This window comes from Oryzias latipes, chromosome 18 (assembly GCF_002234675.1).
Source record: "Oryzias latipes chromosome 18, ASM223467v1".
In the NCBI taxonomy this organism is placed as follows: domain Eukaryota; kingdom Metazoa; phylum Chordata; class Actinopteri; order Beloniformes; family Adrianichthyidae; genus Oryzias; species Oryzias latipes.
The window spans coordinates 19,901,655-19,918,875 of record NC_019876.2 but is presented as its reverse complement, the minus strand read 5'-3'; the positions used below and the strand labels follow the sequence as shown (position 1 = coordinate 19,918,875).

The window sequence follows — 17,221 nt, the reverse complement described above, 5'->3', positions numbered from 1 at the left end:
AGTGGAGGAAAATTAAATGGCTGATTTTCTGGCAAAAAGGGCGTTGAAACGGGGTATAGAGATGGAAATTCCTTTAGGGAGAACGGAAATTAGTATTACTATTATGAAAAAATGGCAGACACAATGGGAAAGGGAGAGGAGAGGTCGGCATTTATTTAGTATTCAAGACAAAGTAGGGAGTGGTATGAATATCAGAGTAAACACCAGAGATCACGGCATAATATCACGATTGAGGATGGGACACACTGGTATAAATAATACATTGCATTTGATAGGGAAACACCCAACTGGTTTGTGTGAGTGTGGGAAAGGGGAAGAGTCAGTGGAGCACGTTCTGTGTCATTGTGAATTGTATGGGGAAGAAAGACGACAGCTGGAGAGAAGAGTACGGTTGATAGAGGGTGAATGGCTGAGTTTGAAGAAGCTTTTGGGAGGGGAGGAGAATTTAAATGGTGTGATTAAAGGTTTTTTTGAGCACGACCAGATTATTGAGGAGAATTTAGTTTATTTTTCTTTTTGTTTTTTTCTTTTGATTAGGTAGTCCCCACTCTGACCCATACTCCAACACAGTAGGTGGCGGTAATGCACCTTCACGTCGGTGCCTCCCGCCAATTAAACCACAAGAAGAAGAAGAAGAAGAAGAAGAGTTTGAGTTTTGAGTTTTAAAACGTCAATTTATTCAAGGATCACAGACAAGAAAAAAACACCAATCACTCACATAAAAAAGGAGCAAAGCATGTTTCACCATTTGACACACGACATAGAACATTGTCAAAGCACCAGATCTTTTTAAAACAAGACAAACGATTCGACAGTCTCAAAAAGGAGAATTCCAGCTTCAGCCTGGAACGGACATTGCAGCGCCAGATACGAACTGCATCAGCCAGAGGTTCGCCCGCTATTTTGCGCTTCCTGCTTACGTGAATCGCAAGCTTCGCTTCACCAACAATAAAATTAAGCAGTTGCCATTTTTCTTTGTCTTTCTGCTTGTACCCGGACCCATAAATAAAACAACGAACGGAAAACATCACATTAAAAAGAACAAATACAGATGTTAAAAGAGTGAAGAGACCTGAAAGCCTTTTACACTCACTAAAAACCTGAAAAACCGATCCACGCGCCTCAGCATCGACGTCATCAATCCCCCCTTCCAGACACGCCTCGTCGTCACCCACCACACACTCCCCAGACACACCCGAACCAAAACGCTCAGAGGGCTCCACCGCCCCTACATCCACACACACAGCTGAGGAAGGATCCAGCCCAGATGCCCCACCAGCGACTTCCAACGCATCCACCACCTCAGTGACATTCATGACACCCTCCACCGAAACCCCCCCTCTGCAACCTGACTCACCTGATTCTCCACCTGACCGTATCCACTTACACCTTCCCCACTCACCATGGTCCCATCAGGCTCGCCCACCGACTCAGGCCCATCCACCACGGGCTCAGGACAGGCTGCCAGTTCCTCCGGAGGACCCTCAACCACAGCGGCGCTCCGCGGCACGGGCGCGGGGCGATCAGCGCGCAACCCACGCTGACCGTCATCCGTGCTACTTGCCGCCGCCACGCCCCCCGAGGCAGAAACGGCGCGGTGTGGACAAGCTTTAACCAAATGCCCCTCATCGCCGCAACCAAAGCATTTGAACGAGGCAGAAGTAGCAAAAAGCACGTAGTCATAATCATCCACACGCACCTTAAAGACAGAATTCAAGTCCTCCTCCTTCTTGTTGAGGATCATGAACGTGAGACACGACGTGTTTCAGCAGGGGGGACTTACAACCTGACAACACTTTACGCACAGTTGACACCACCTTCCCGTGTTTGGACAGTTCTCGCACCAGAAACTCGTCACTAATGAACGGAGGGACGTTAGACAGCGTGATATTGGTCGCCGGCTGAGAGAGCGGCGTGATGGTTTCAAACACGCCATTGATGGAAATGCCCTTCTCATCCAGCGTGTTCACCTGCTCCACCCTCTCCACAAACAAAGCAACGGCTCCATTCATGCGAGCAGCAGATTTAATTGAAGCATGCCCGATAACCTCCCCCACGGCCAGAGCCACATCCTCCACGCTGTGCAGGGAGCCGGTGTGGGTACCGGATGTTCTCGGGTTGCCGGATGTTCTCGGGGTCCTTCGGGGTCCTTCCAATGAGTTATTTTACTAGAGGAGACATCACGTGGTTCCTCATGGGAGGAGAGCACCGCCATCCTGGTGAGGTCAAGTTTTGAAGACCAAACCACTTTTATAACATTTAATAAAGAGCTCTGTTTTTACTTTCAATCACTTCATTATATGAAAAAGAAGAATGGCTTGAATTTGCTTAGTTTTGTTCAGAAATACAAACTTCACGAGTACCCCTAACTTAACTAGTATTAGACTATTTAGATTTTTTCTATGTTCCTTTATTTTATTTTACTTGTGTTTTTATTTATTTGTGTGTTATGTTCATTGTTTCTTTTTTTCCCCTATATTCTTTATTTTCTATGTTAATATGTTATGTTTGGCAATGGTGACTGATTTTCGAAGCAATATTCATTACATTGTTATTGTTCGTTGTTAACGTTAATGTCATTGTTAATGTATGATACCGCAATTGTCAATAAAGTTTAAAAAAAAAAACTTAGCAATGTTAACTCATTGGTCGTGGCAACTTACAGCCAATCAAATAGTGTGACGTCATCATTGGTCGAAGGACCCCGAAGGACCCCGAGAACATCCGGTACCCACACCGGCACCTGTTTTAACGCAGTGTTTCCTGGTAAGTGAAGTGAGGGCCATGGCGTCCAGAAGAACACCACAAGCTCCACACCCACCACGGGATAAAACCCACAAAACACCAAAAAGAAACAAAATAAAAGAACTAACAATACACCTATGTCACGGTGGTGGGGCTCGAGAGCCGGTAGGACCCAGAATGCAGAGGCAGGGGCACGTGGTTCAAGGGCAAGGGGTTTAATTATAACAAAAAACGCTGCCGAGCAGGATGACAAAACCAAAAACTCACAGTGACGTGACGTGGCATGAGACAAAGAACAAGGAACATGGCACGACAAGACATGAACAACAGAACAGGAATAATGGACCAACACAGGAGGAGGGCAGAGACAAGACTTAAATACAGACAGGGCAGACAAGACACAGGTGGACACGATCAGGGCTGATGGGGACCAAAGGAAGTAAAACTCAAGAAACAAGACAAGACAGGAAACCTTTCAAAATAAAACAGGAAACAGAACCAAACAGGACAGGACAAGAACTAAAACGAAAAACAAGACACAACCAACTGAAACCATGACAACCTAACCATTAACAAATAACACCAAAGTGAAAAAGTACAGAAAAAGAACAGAAAAGGCAAATAAATAAATCACTCCTCAGCTCCTTCAATCACCCTCGTCCCACAAGAAGAAGAAGAAGAAGAAGCTCAGTGCGAGTAATTGTTTGTACCACTCTGCCTGTTATATATGGACCTGATCTTCTCTCTCCTGACCCTGTATCTGATTGTGTTTGCCTGCCGCCTGCATCCTGCCTAGGGGCGACAGACTGCAGGCGCTTACTCGCTTTGATTCTGGACTCTGGTGGCATGCACAGACTGGACTAGTAGCTTGCTGATGACGGCTTACCATGAGGGACTCACCGCAGAAATGCAGTGGGAACTAATGGGCCGCGACTAGGGATTATCCTTGGATCAACTCATAGCCCTCCATATAAAACAGGGGAAACTGCTGAAAACCCGGTGGTCACTCAACCCAACCTTAGCCATTGTCATAGCCGTCTCACCTTATTCCCCAGGGACTGCTGGCTCCGGTCGCAATCCCATCCAACTCGGGAGAACCTCTGCCTTGACTGCGGCCAGCCAGGCCACATTCACAACACCCGTCCCAATTGACATCCACGACGCTCTGCAGAACCGGTGACTGAACCCATGCTCACCTTTATACTGCAGGTTACACTACGCTTTAAAAACCATGGTGGATACTCAAGCTATGATTGACTCTGGTGTCCGCAGGGAATTTTATTGACCTGGCTTTAGCTCACTCTCATGCTGTCCCTTTGCTCACCTGCAATGCTCAAGTGGTAGTCACCACCCTAGGCGGAAGGCCCCTGGGGTCAGGCCAGATCCGGTCCCTACTCAAGACATTGCAGGCATCACATCGGAGCACCATCGTGAGTCTCTCTGCCTTTTCGTCATCAAGTCCCCTCAATGTCCCATCATCCTCAGTCTGCCTTGGCTGGAGAGGCATGATCCTAGTTTAAACTGGTCAAAACACAAACTCCTATTTAGGGCTGTGACGATAACTGCATTACCGCACTTTTTTTTTTGTCGTTTTCTTTGTGTGAAAGTTCTGCATATGGTGCGTGATTGGAACTACTGTATAATAAACACATTAAACACGTTCATCTTTGCTGATAATTTACTTTTTCTGCTAGTCCTGTGTTCAGACTTTCCTTCTTTCTTTCAGACTGTTCTCTCCTATCCCACCGCGCCTGTAACTGTCTCTAGTTGGCGCGGGCTCTGACTGCCTCTGCTGCACGTGGCACGCAGCTCCCTTTACACACACAGGCGCGCGCTTTCAGAAGCATACATCCTCATTCTACAACAGAAGTTTCAGTCTCGCGAGGAAATATGACAAATTTACTGCGTTGTAATTATTAATTTCCATTGTATTCATTTCCATTACAAGCTGCGTGCGTTCTTAAGTGCGCGCGACACGCACTAAAGAACTGTTCTCAGTCACTCTGTAACACCAAACATGAACGCGCGCTGTTAGATTGCCACGAATATCACTACATCTTTTGTTTGGTAACTATTTTGTGCAGCGCCAAGTTACTTGTCTTTATAAGTAAAGGTGGAGCTTCCTGCCCTGCGTTCTTCATGGGTGTCAGGCTTCTTGGCTACCGGAAAGGGGACAAAGTGTCTGAAGTCTGTTTATTACTGGGCAATATATAATATTCTGAGAAGATGTCTGTACCAGAGAGCATAGGTGAAGCCTGTGCTCGCATGCCGCTCCAAGCAGTCCACTGCAGAGGAATCAACATGCACCCCCAACACACGTGTGCGCACCTTCCTCCTAGTCGTACACATGACGCAGCGCGCGGACACACACAGTCACAGTCAATCTACAACACCTATATAGTTAGTTCATTAGTTAGATATGTAGTAGTTACTTGTTACTGTGATTTTTGTTAATAAAGAATTCTACGTTTTAATTGTATTTATTTCTGATGCGGGCGCCGGGGGATTTAGTGTTTTTTTTCTTTTTTTTGGGGGGGGGGGCTGCGGTTAACCCCGACACCGCGCCCCCTGGTGGTTCATCACAGCGGTGATCAAAAATCCGACACCGTCCCAGCTCTACTCCTATTCACGTCCTGTCACTGTCCTGACACTGCCTTCAGGCCGCTGAACAGTCATAAAACTGTGCTCCATTGAGGTCGATTGCAGCCACAACCCTCACAGAGATCAGTGCGACAGAACAGATGGATAGGTTGCCAGCTAAATAAGAGGACTTGCGAGAGGCCTTCAAAAAGCAGCGTGCCACACAGCTCCCTCCACACCGGTCCTACGACTGTGTCATCAACCTTCTGCCCGAAGCTATGCCCATCTGAGGACAGGTGTTCCCGCTTTCTTAACCTGAGTCTGAGGCCATGCAGGCCTCCATCCGAGAGGACTTAGCAGAGGGCTTCATCTGACCATTTACATCCCCAGCCTCAGCCGATTTTTTCTTTGTCAAAAAGAAAGATGGTGGTCTGAGGCTGTGTATTGACTTCCACAGGCTTAATGGTGTGACTGTGAAATACTGTTATCCCTGCCTCTTATTCCTGGACCCAGAGGAACCCTCTTGGGTTGCCGCTGATAACATCCCTGACCCCTCCCTGATCAGTGAGTCATTTCGTTTCCTTGGTGTCCTGCATTAATGCCCTGAATGCCTTGTTCCTCGTCAGAAGTCATAGTTCTGTCTCCCCCTCTGGTCACCAGTGGGAACCATCTCCAGGGTTCAAACCACACTACATCTCCCAGCAACCCCAGTGACACTTCCTGGATGCATCACACCTGTCTTTCATTCACCCAATCAATCACAGCATACTTAAACACTGCACTGAGCCTCACTCAGTGCAAAGTATTGTTTGTACCACTGTGCCTTCATTAATGAGTGTTATAGCTGCATGTGAGCTTCTGTTTCCTGATTTAGTTTGCCTGCCGCCCGCACCCTGCCCCAACTCTCGCCTAGATCCCGACATCTCTAGTTGTTTGTCTGATGTTTTCATGCTCGATTTTGACCCCTGCCGGCCTGACCCTGATTTAGCTTTGTGGAGCTAGGCTAAAAAACCTGCTGAAATTGGAACCAGCCGTCTGCCTGTTCTTGTGACAGTTTCATTGTGACATGTCCATGCTGAGTTAGGTAAAATTTTAGCTGAAACTTCCTGTTCATTGCACAAGGCATGTTTTGTCATGAAACTAGTTGTTGTTAGATGTTACATGTTGTGCCTCGACAGCGACAATTCATGAAGCAAAATCATTTTTATCCACTCAGACAGTTATGTGAAAAGGCAAACAGATTTTAAAAAGCAGGATAGATTCCCAAATGTAAGCAGAACATCTTGGTCTTCCATTTTTAAACAGAATAACATAGCATGAACAACTAATGTTTTGTAGGACCATAATTAACTCTGCTATCCTAGGCACTTTAACATTAGGAGATGGGTCATCTAAACCCACTAGACAGTGCGCTGGACCTTTTTTCTTCAATGATTTGTGATCTTCACTGGTGTCCATGGATTACTCAAAGTCTTTCCACCTTTATCCACCTTTGTCATGGTAGGGAGAACACGTCATCTAAGATAGCACAAGGGTTAATTATTGCTTGGTTTGTTATTGCATTCTCTGAGGACTGTCTTGAGATGACCATTACCCTAAATTTGGCATTTCAGAAATAAACTAAATTAAAAAAACAAATTGTCATCAGCTGAGGGATTTCACTTTGGTCTCTCTCTTTATTTCTGTTTACTTTAATTCATAAGGAGGTTTATTAAAATATCATGCTCTTTTAAATAGTCTTTCAGTTCACACAGTGAACAGATCCAGCAGTGGCCCCTCAGCAGCCACAACAGGAGTTATTGCCTCACATCGGGTATTAGTACATTGGGGCAAACAGTACTGGTTTAAATTTCATCTCAAGCTACACATCAAGCTATCCAAAGTGACCCTTCTCATAGAGAATTCCATGTAATTAAGCAAGTGAGTACACACATTTCAGGCTTTTGTGTTAAAAATTTTGCACTTACACATACCTACACAAGTTTCTGCAACCATTTTTGGGCTCTACATATAACACAAGTAGCCATTGAATGTGCTTGTAAGTTAAACCATGTCAAACTTTGACCAACCAGGGACTTGGAGTTGGTAGTGACAAATGGATGGATTTCTTTAAAATTGTTGTATAAAATAGCTTTTATTTTCATAATGTCAATAAGATCTTGTGCAGATTATAGTTACAATATTGCACCTAATGTTTGTTCTTGTTGTTCTTATAAGTGTTAAGTATAACACTAAATGGCTTAGTCATATGCACCGGTACGGGAGTTAATCTGTATGGGTGTTGGAGGTTTTTGGATTGTCCAAGCCTGTGAAGGGTCGTAGACAGGAGCAGCTGCAGGTTTGTCTTGCAGTTCCCTTGTGGCTCATGTAGCCACTTTACAGGACATCAGGAAAATAGAACGTGCGATTATTGTGCATGTGGTAAGTTTATTGTGATCGCGATGAAAATCTGAAAAATATCATATTAAGCTGGCTGCTTCGCCTAATGCACTTACCTTTAGCTCGTAGCATAACAACAATAGCAGTACGTCCCGTTTCCCAGCATGCTTTGCGGCCGAGACAATAACAGATCGACCATTCTTGCTTTTATTTTTACCCCTATTGAATGCTCACAGAGACACGGAAGTAGCAGCAGGAAGCGGCTTTTGCAGCAAGATGATGGAGGGCGTACCAGATGTGAATGAAGGTGTGAATATGATGGATGCTTTTGTGCTTTTTAAAATAAATAAATCTGTTCTCTAAACATCCTCCGTGTCTTCAATGCAATGTAATGAGACACAGACAGACAGAAATGTGAAGGTATCTGCTGTAAATCTATGACGTAAATTAAAAACAAGATAAATGATCGGCTAGTTAGTTAGCATGTAGCCTAATAGCCTTCGAATGTAAAGCGACTGACTGCTAAAGTTAATAAAAGACAAGTCCTGAATATTATTATTCCTATTCGACCCTAAACTACAACATCAGCTGTCTGTCTGTCAACCGACCAGCCAGTTGCCCAAATGCCGGCATACATCAAAGAGCTCTGCGGTGGAGCTAGTAGTAGCCTACCAGGAGCTATCGTATGACAAAGCAGCCTAGTTATCATAAATCTTTTGATATTTTTCTTATATTCATTGAGACAGTAATAAAGTGATCATTTTTGTTTTTTATGTTCCTTTTTTGAAGGAACATATTATTGCATATTACTCATTATTGCGTTCGCACGAGTTAATCATTTCAAGGGAACGGAATAGTATTTTGAGGGAACGGAATAGTATTTCGAGGGAACGCAATAGTATCTTGTGGGAACGGAATAGTATTTCGTGCGAACGAGATAATAATCTGTGGGAACAAGATATTAATCTGTGGGAACAAGAAATATTTTAATATCTTAATGTCAGGACACGGGCTCCGTACCAAGTGGATTTTGATATTTCGTGAAAACCACCTGTAAAGTTTTGCCAGTTTTTCGTTCGCAAACAGCCTATAATCTCCCGTAAGAGACTGAGCCTCTTGGCTCATATCTGAAGGTTTTTGATTAGTGATAAAACTGCTTTTTTATTTGAACTGATTTATTTTGTCATTTGCCTGCTTTCATGTTATATTTCTGCCATGTTTTCTTTAAGTATATGGAAGCGATTCTGTAGCGTAATTAAAAATAAAAGTCAAAACCAGTTAGGCTTTTTCCTTTTCAAAATGAAGCTGCATTTTTTGACAAAAAATTAAAATGAAAAAGCAATTCGCCAAATTGCTTTTTCATTTTCTTCATCAACATCGCTTATTTTGTCACTTAATTAAAATGATAAAGGAAATGGTATTTGACATTTCCTTTTCAAAAAGTTCTCTGTTAAATGTGTAGCAAAATTCATTTAGAAATGTCTAATTTGACAATTACAATGGATTAACAGAAAGGCTTTTTCATTTTCAAAATAAAAATAATCACAGCAATAAAAGCACATTTAGAATATTGTAGTGACGGTCAAACACCCATTCGTCTGCTGTCAGATCTGGCAGCGCAAAGGATTATGGGATGCAATTTCTTCTGCTGGTTTTGGCCTGATCTGAGTGGGTGTGTGGGTTTAATCTATGTGTTTTATGTCTGACTGTTCTTCCGTTCGGTGTTAGTTATTTTACCCTGGTGATTTATTTTGTCCTGCATCGTAAGTGAGGATGGGGGCGAGGAGAATGACCCCACTGCATGTCACACTGTTCGAGGTCAATAAAAAGAAACCAGTTCTGCAAAGTTCCTATCTCTGCCTCATTCTTCGTAGCGTTGCTACATTGGTGTCAGAAACGGGATCATGGAGCAAGACAGAATGGAAAGAGAGACCGCTCGACTGCGCAGCGAAAGAGCAGCATGGCTGGCTGAGAAGTGGAGAGAACCTGGCCTCCCCGACGGAGCAAGCTGCGGACGTCCACGCTTTGTGGAGACGACGCCGAAGAGCGACACTCCTGGCAGGTCCCGGCTCTGCAGCTCAACTGAGCAGCAACTCGCCACCGCTGCCGCTGCTGTTCCCAAATCCACTGTCAAGTTGCCGAAGTACGACGGAACTAATCAGCTGGAACTGTACCTCAAGCAAGTCCGAATTGCAGCGGCACACAACGGATGGAGGGAAGAAGAAACGGCCACTCACCTGGCGCTGGCCCTGGAAGGACGAGCACAGCAGATACTGATGGACCTGGCACCTGCGGAGGAGCGGGACCTGGGCGCCCTAACCACGGCCCTGGAACGGCGGTTCGGCCGGTGCGTCAGAGACGCACGAAAGAGAACAGCTGACCAGTCGCTGCCGTCGTGATGGAGAGAGCCTAGGCGCCCTAGCTGCAGACATTCAGCTACTTGTCCGGCGGGGTTACCCCCGATTTTCTTCAGGAGCGCAGGAAGAGTTAGCTCTCCATGCGTTCCTGCAAGGACTCACACCTGAACGGCTTCGCCAACACGTCCGCCTGCCACGCCGCAGACACTGGAGCAAGCAATCCGGGAAGGAGAACGAGCAGAGGCCATCCTCTCCACTTCACGTGTGGTGCCCGGCACTCAGCCTTGCGTGAAAATGGTCAACTATGAGAAGGAGGAGGCAGAAGATATCTTCAGCGTCCAGTCATCGACGCCACGGCCGTCTCAGCGCCATCCATTGGCCTCCCGACGTCAGCACCGTTCCTCTGATCGTTGTTACCGGTGTGGGGAGCCTGGGCACATCGCACGCAACTGCCCTGCGCCAGCACCAATGACCAGAGCAGCTTCGCCGGGAAACGGCAACGGGATGACCAGGTGAAGGGGCTGCCATCCCACCCACCAACGCCCCTTCAAGGCCGATGCACTCTGGTTGGACGTTTGGGGTATACCAGAGGATTTTATCTGAGTTGCCAGCTGGAAGATCAACGGTGTCAAGCGTTAGTGGACACCGGGTCCACCATCTCTCTTGTGCGGCGGGGGGTTCTGCCAGGCACCGCTGGTTCCCTTCTGGAATCATGGACCCCCACCGGCACCCAGCTAATGACTGTGACTGGAGAAAAAGCGGGGCTGGTGGCGAGGAAGCTGCTGCGGATCCAGGCCGGAGGACAGGACATTGTGCACGAGTTCTGGCTGGCCAACATTACGGAGCCCTGCATTATTGGCCTCGACCTCATGTCCCGCTGGAAGGCTTGCGTTGATGCTGCCCGGGCAACCATCACCATCGGAGGCGAGACTCTGATGCTCCAACGCGGAAGAAGGAAGAGCGGCGATTCCAGAACGACTCCTGCCGCCAGCAGCGCCGCACCAAGCGCTTTCATGGCTCCGGTGAGTGCAGCTTCCACCAGCAAAACATCTCCTGAGACAAAGAAAGCAGTGCAGGATCTGTTGCAACGTAGCAGCAAAGACTTAGACACCCAGCAGATCCGACACCTTCCGGATCTCCTTACAGATTTCATGGACATTTTTGCTGCCAAAGATGAAGACTGCACGCAGACGGCGCTGGTTCAGCACCACATAGACACCGGTTCGGCCCCGCCCATCCGGCTACGCCCACACAGGCTTGCGCTCGCCAAGCGCCAGGCTGCGGAGGACATGATCCGTCAGATGGCTGCAGCTGGAGTAATCGAGCCATCCAGTAGCCCGTGGGCGGCACCGGCTGTCTTAGTAAAAAAGAAAAACGGAGACTGGCGGTTCTGTGTGGATTATCGGCGCCTGAACAGTGTCACCAAGAAGGACTCCTACCCCCTCCCTCGGATCGACGACGCTCTGGACTGGATCACCGGATCCAGCTGGTTCAGCTCCCTCGATCTTAGGAGCGGGTACTGGCAGGTGGAGCTAGCCCCCGATGCTAAGCCGAAGACTGCCTTCACCATCGGACAAGGTTTGTGGCAGTTTCGGGTAATGCCGTTCGGGCTTTGCAACGCACCAGCCACGTTCGAGCGGCTGATGGAAAGGGTCCTGGCTGGCGTGCCCCGGAACCGCTGCATCGTCTACCTGGATGACCTGCTGGTGCATGCAGACAGGTTCGAGGCGGCTGTGAATAATCTGCGGGAGGTGTTTGCTGCAATTAGACAAGCCGGACTAAGACTTAACCCAGCCAAGTGCAGCCTCCTAACCAAAGAGACTGAGTTCCTGGGACATGTGGTCAGCGAGAAGGGCGTTGCAACCAACCCAGCCAAGGTGGCAGTCGTGAAGGACTGGCCCGCCCCCACCAACGTCGGTGAGTTGCGGAGCTTCCTGGGATTAGCCTCTTATTACCGGCGTTTCATCCGAGGCTTCGCCACTATTGCCAGCCCTCTTCACCAGCTAACTAACAAGGGACAGCAGTTCAGGTGGACTGATTCCTGCGCTGCCGCCTTTGACCAGCTCCGAGGGGCGCTGACAGCGGCACCGGTCCTGGCGTTTCCAGACCCCCGTCGCCCTTTTATTGTTGACACGGACGCCAGCAATACAGGGGTCGGAGCAGTCCTGTCGCAGCAGGGGGAAGAAGGAGAGCGGGTGGTGGGCTATTTTAGCCGTGCCCTGAGTCGTGTCGAGAGGAACTACTGCGTGACGTGGCGGGAGCTGCTGGCTGTGGTTCAAGCGGTGCAACACTTCCGGCCGTATCTGCAGGGCTGCCACTTCACCCTCCGGACTGACCATGCCTCCTTGACCTGGCTTCTAAATTTCAAACATCCAGAAGGACAGGTGGCCCGGTGGCTGGAGACTTTGCAAAGCTACGACTTCGACATCCAGCATCGGGCTGGGCGTTGCCACGGCAACGCCGACGCGCTCTCCAGACGGCCGTGCCTGACAGCAGAATGCCGTTACTGTCACCGCCAGGAGGAGCGGGACGGCGATGTCCAGACTGTGGCTGCTACAACGACCAAAGATGTTCCGGAGCTGTGCCCAGAGCAGCTGAGGCAGCAGCAAGAGGCCGATGCGGTGCTGGCTCAATTGAGGAGCTGGCTGCAGGCGGGGCAACGGCCGGAGTGGAATAAGGTCGCAGCGCAGAGTCCGGAGCTGAAGTCCTACTATTCCCAGTGGACTAATGTCGAGTTCCACAACGAGGTGTTGTACCGGCGGTGGCAGGTTCCGGATCGGGGGGAGGACATCCTCCAGCTGTTGGTGCCCCGAGCGACCCGCTCCCAGGTCCTTCAACTGGTTCACGGTTCCACCGGAGCAGGTCACTTTGGGAACGCCAAGATCCTGCGTCGTCTCCGGGGGCGGTTTTACTGGCCAGGCTGCCGCAGAGATGTGGAGCTGCACGTCCACTGCTGTGATGACTGCACCGCACGGAAAGGACCATCCCGGCAGTCCCGAGCACCGCTGCAGCAGTACCTGGTAGGAGCTCCGATGGAACGGGTCGGGGTGGATGTCTTGGGCCCGTTTCCAGTGACTGATGCAGGGAACCGCTATGTCATTGTGGCTGTGGATTATTTCACAAAGTGGCCTGAGGCATATGCTGTGCCGGATCAGAGCGCGGCCACCACCGCTGAAAGACTGGTGGAGGAGATGTTCACCCGCTTCGGGGCACCGGCTGAGCTCCACAGTGACCAGGGCAGGAACTTTGAGTCTCAGGTTTTCAGCGAGGTTTGCCGTCGTTTGGGGATACAAAAGACAAGAACCACCCCACTCCATCCTCAAAGCGACGGGCTGGTGGAACGCTTTAACCGAACCCTGGCCACACAACTGGCGATCTTGACCAGTCGCCACCAGCGGGACTGGGACCGTTTTCTGCCTTTGGCCCTCTGGTCGTATCGCACTGCAGTTCAGTCAAGTCAGTCAAGCCAGTGCACACCTGCTGCGATTATGTTTGGGCGGGAGCTCCGGACTCCGGTGGACTTGGTGTTTGGGGCACCACCTGAACCTGAGATTCCGGGCGGAAGAGAAATGGATTACTGTCGCAGACTCAAGGACCGCCTGCACGAAATCCACGAATTCACCCGCAGAGCACAAGCTGGTGCTGGAGTGCGGCAAAAGAGGGCCTATGACAGCTGGTGTCGGGGCCAGGAGTTCTCACCTGGGGACAGAGTGTGGGTGTACTGCCCTGAGCGGTAAAAGGGAGTTTCTCCCAAGATAAGCAGCCATTGGCGGGGGCCCGGTGAGGTGCTGCACCGACTGTCAGACGTGGTCTACAGGGTGCGTGTGCCGGACAGGAGACGAACTGTGGTGCTTCATCAGGACCGGCTGGCTCCCTACCAGCCCCTTGTTCCACAGACTATTGGAACGGCAGGTGGATCTACTAGTGGGGACTTGGACGTGCCGGAGCCGAGCACATCCTTAAATGACTGTGCACGACCAGTGCGTTCACGCCGGCGCCCCGCTTATCTTAATGACTTTGTGGTTGATAGGGTCGCCGAGGACAGCTGACCCTTCAGAAGGGGGCTATGTAGTGACGGTCACACACCCATTCGTCTGCTGTCAGATCTGGCAGCGCAAAGGATTATGGGATGCAATTTCTTCTGCTGGTTTTGGCCTGATCTGAGTGGGTGTGTGGGTTTAATCTATGTGTTTTATGTCTGACTGTTCTTCCGTTCGGTGTTAGTTATTTTACCCTGGTGATTTATTTTGTCCTGCATCGTAAGTGAGGAGGGGGGCGAGGAGAATGACCCCACTGCATGTCACACTGTTCGAGATCAATAAAAAGAAACCAGTTCTGCAAAGTTCCTATCTCTGCCTCATTCTTCATAGCGTTGCTACAATATAGATGGTTGGACCAACCAGCAAACGTTAAGCATGGGGAAATATCCTACAGCTGTTGACTGGGATCCAGCTGTCATTGAACAGCAAAATCAGCGCGAGGCTGCATGAGACTATCTTCTAAATGTGCTTTTATTACTGTTGTGATTATTATTAATGGCCTGCTCGCTCATATTTTTTTTAAATCTATGCGGTCAGTGCTATTTTCTTTACTGCAAAGAGGACCCGAAAGACAGGTTAGCATTAGGCTAATTTGTGCTAAAACATTAGCCGTGGAGGTACTTAAAACTCCGAACGGGCAATGAGCATCTTGGATGTAAATATGTGGGAATTACATCATCCTTTATTTTGTTCTGGACATCACTGAAAACACAAATTCATATCATGGTTTCTCAGATCGTAGCAGCACTTCCGCCTACGGCAATCGGGAGCTTCGGGTCGCAGGGCTTCGCGGTCCGCTATGCGAAGGCGGCTGCCGGTCCGAAGAAAAAAAGCTTGTCCGGGGGGGGGTTCCGACGAACCGCGATGCATCCGCAGAAGGCGGAAATGCTGCTACGTAGTCCTGAGAAGCTGTTTAAAATCATCAGAAGTTCACAACCATCACGAAGCACTCTTCTCTGACACTAACACAAAGCTACACTGTTCCTAGGATGTGTCTCTTAGCAGCTGGACACACTGAGATAGCACTGACGTCATCGCCCCGCCTCCCCGCTGGAAATGCTTATTCGAATTGAATAATGCGACAATGTTCACAGGGTGGATATTAAAATGAAAATGCAGTCCCCTCTTTGCATTTTCGTTTTAATCATGACACAGAATAAGTGGTTTTTAAGTAGAAATGAAAAAGCATTTTGAAGCATTAATTTTTCATTTTCATTTTATGAAAATGAAAAGGCATTTCAGTTAATCCATTTTAATTGTCAAATTAGACATTTCTAAATGAATTTTGCTACACATTTAACAGAGAACTTTTTGAAAATGAAATGTCAAATGCCATTTTCATTATCATTTTAATTAAGTGACAGAATAAGCACTGTTGAAAAAAAGCATTTTGGTGGATTGCTTTTTCATTTCAATTTTGAATTTTTAAAAATGCAGCTTCATTTTGAAAATGAAAAAGCATTTCTGGTTTTGACTTTTTTTTTTAATTATGCTACAGAATTGCTTCCATATAAGTAGACATAAAGATAGCTCAAAAGAACAGATTATAAATTATTACTGAACTATTGCTGATTTTATGGGGGCACACTGAGCTTCATCCAGTATGGGTCCTTTGGGCAAGACCCTTCGCGCAACTGCCTAACTTTGTAGCCACAAGGGGGCCCAAATGGGTCTTCCTGGTCCCCAGCCAAGATAAAATACAGGGTTATGTCAGAAAGGCATCTGGAGAAGGTGGCATGTGTCACATTCTGAGGTGACACATGCCAGAAGATCCTTTGATTATATCACTGAAGTACTGACGTTTGTATAAAAGCAAGATCCCTATGCATTCCTTTGATGATGCAGGTCCCAGAAAAGAATGTGAAAGAATATGCTGGGTCAGTCTGTTACAGAACGGTTTTAGAGTTTACTTAAAGATAATATTGAGAGAAAATAAAAAATAAAAACAATAATAAAACAGCACTTAATAAAAACAGTAAACTTTTAACTCTAATTATCTTTTATTTCTATTTATCTCGATTTCTTTTTCCTTCCAACAAATATGACTATTTCATTGTGAACAATAGTGTGAGTCTTGCAGAGAGCCTGTCTTGGTGCTAAGTTAAAAAAACAAAAACAAAAAAAAGAGTGCTACGGGCTTATTACACAACAAAGCGTGATCCAAGCACCACGACACTCACCCGCCGTGTCCCACAGCTGCAGCCGAACCACGGTGGGGAGATCCCAGGGCAGCACTTTGAGTGCGAAGTCCACCCCGATGGTGGCTCTGTAGTGCTGAGAGAAGACCTGATGCACGTAGCGCTTTATGATGGAAGTCTTCCCGACCCCCAAGTCCCCTATCACCAGAACTTTGAGCAGGCGCTCGTGCTGCATTTCTGCGGCTGAGAGCTCACGCGCAGCTCACAGCAGCAATGTCTCCAATTATTAGTTCTGCGTGAGTTTCGGGGGTGGAGTGAGGGGTGGAAACAATGTAGCTCTCAAGGAGTTTTCATTTCTTGTACAAATGCTGCTTTATAAGAGACTTGCCCCTTCAAGCCATGTAGGTCTGAGAGATCAGAGTCTGAATGGACGTAGCTTTTGATTACATGAATTTATGCAAAATAAAAATAGTGCAAAACCACCCTTTAAAAGCAAGAAGGCAAAATAAGAAGGTTGCAAAGTGTAAATGTGCAGGCGCAAAAAGGAGAAGTGCCGTTATCAGTCATCTGTTAGGTTTTCCTTTTCTACAGAAAAAGCTGTGGTAACAAGTGCAGACTATCACAATGATCACACAAGTTGTCATAATGTGGCTGTGTGTGCTACTGCAGCCCAGTGTGCATGAACTTAGTAATTTTATTTAAAATAAAGAACTGTGAATGAAAAAACTAAATAAACACAGATAAAACATAAAGTATATAACAGTTGTTTCTTTCCAAAAGAGAAAGAAAACTTCACTGTATTGGTCAGAGTGTATGGAAGATTGTATGCTCAAAATGTAACTGCATCAAATTACTCAAAATTAAAATGAAAAATCAATACTTCAAAATGCTTTTTCATTTTCTACTTTAAAACCGCTTATTCTGTGTCATACTTAAAATGAAAATGCAAAGAGGGGATTGCAATGTCATTTTCACATCCAAC

General features: G+C 47.4%; 1 protein-coding gene across 1 annotated transcript in view; it reads right to left on the bottom strand.

Annotated features, from left to right (window-relative positions):
- LOC111949304 (ras-related protein Rab-38-like) overlaps positions 1-16,530 on the bottom strand; it is a 64,922-nt gene extending 48,392 nt beyond the window's left edge. Inside the window, exon 1 of the mRNA XM_023966250.1 lies at positions 16,282-16,530. Coding sequence (XP_023822018.1) covers positions 16,282-16,474 — 193 coding nt within the window. The 5' untranslated portion in view covers positions 16,475-16,530. The remainder of the gene's footprint in view (positions 1-16,281) is intronic.
- Positions 16,531-17,221: the final 691 nt, after the last annotated feature.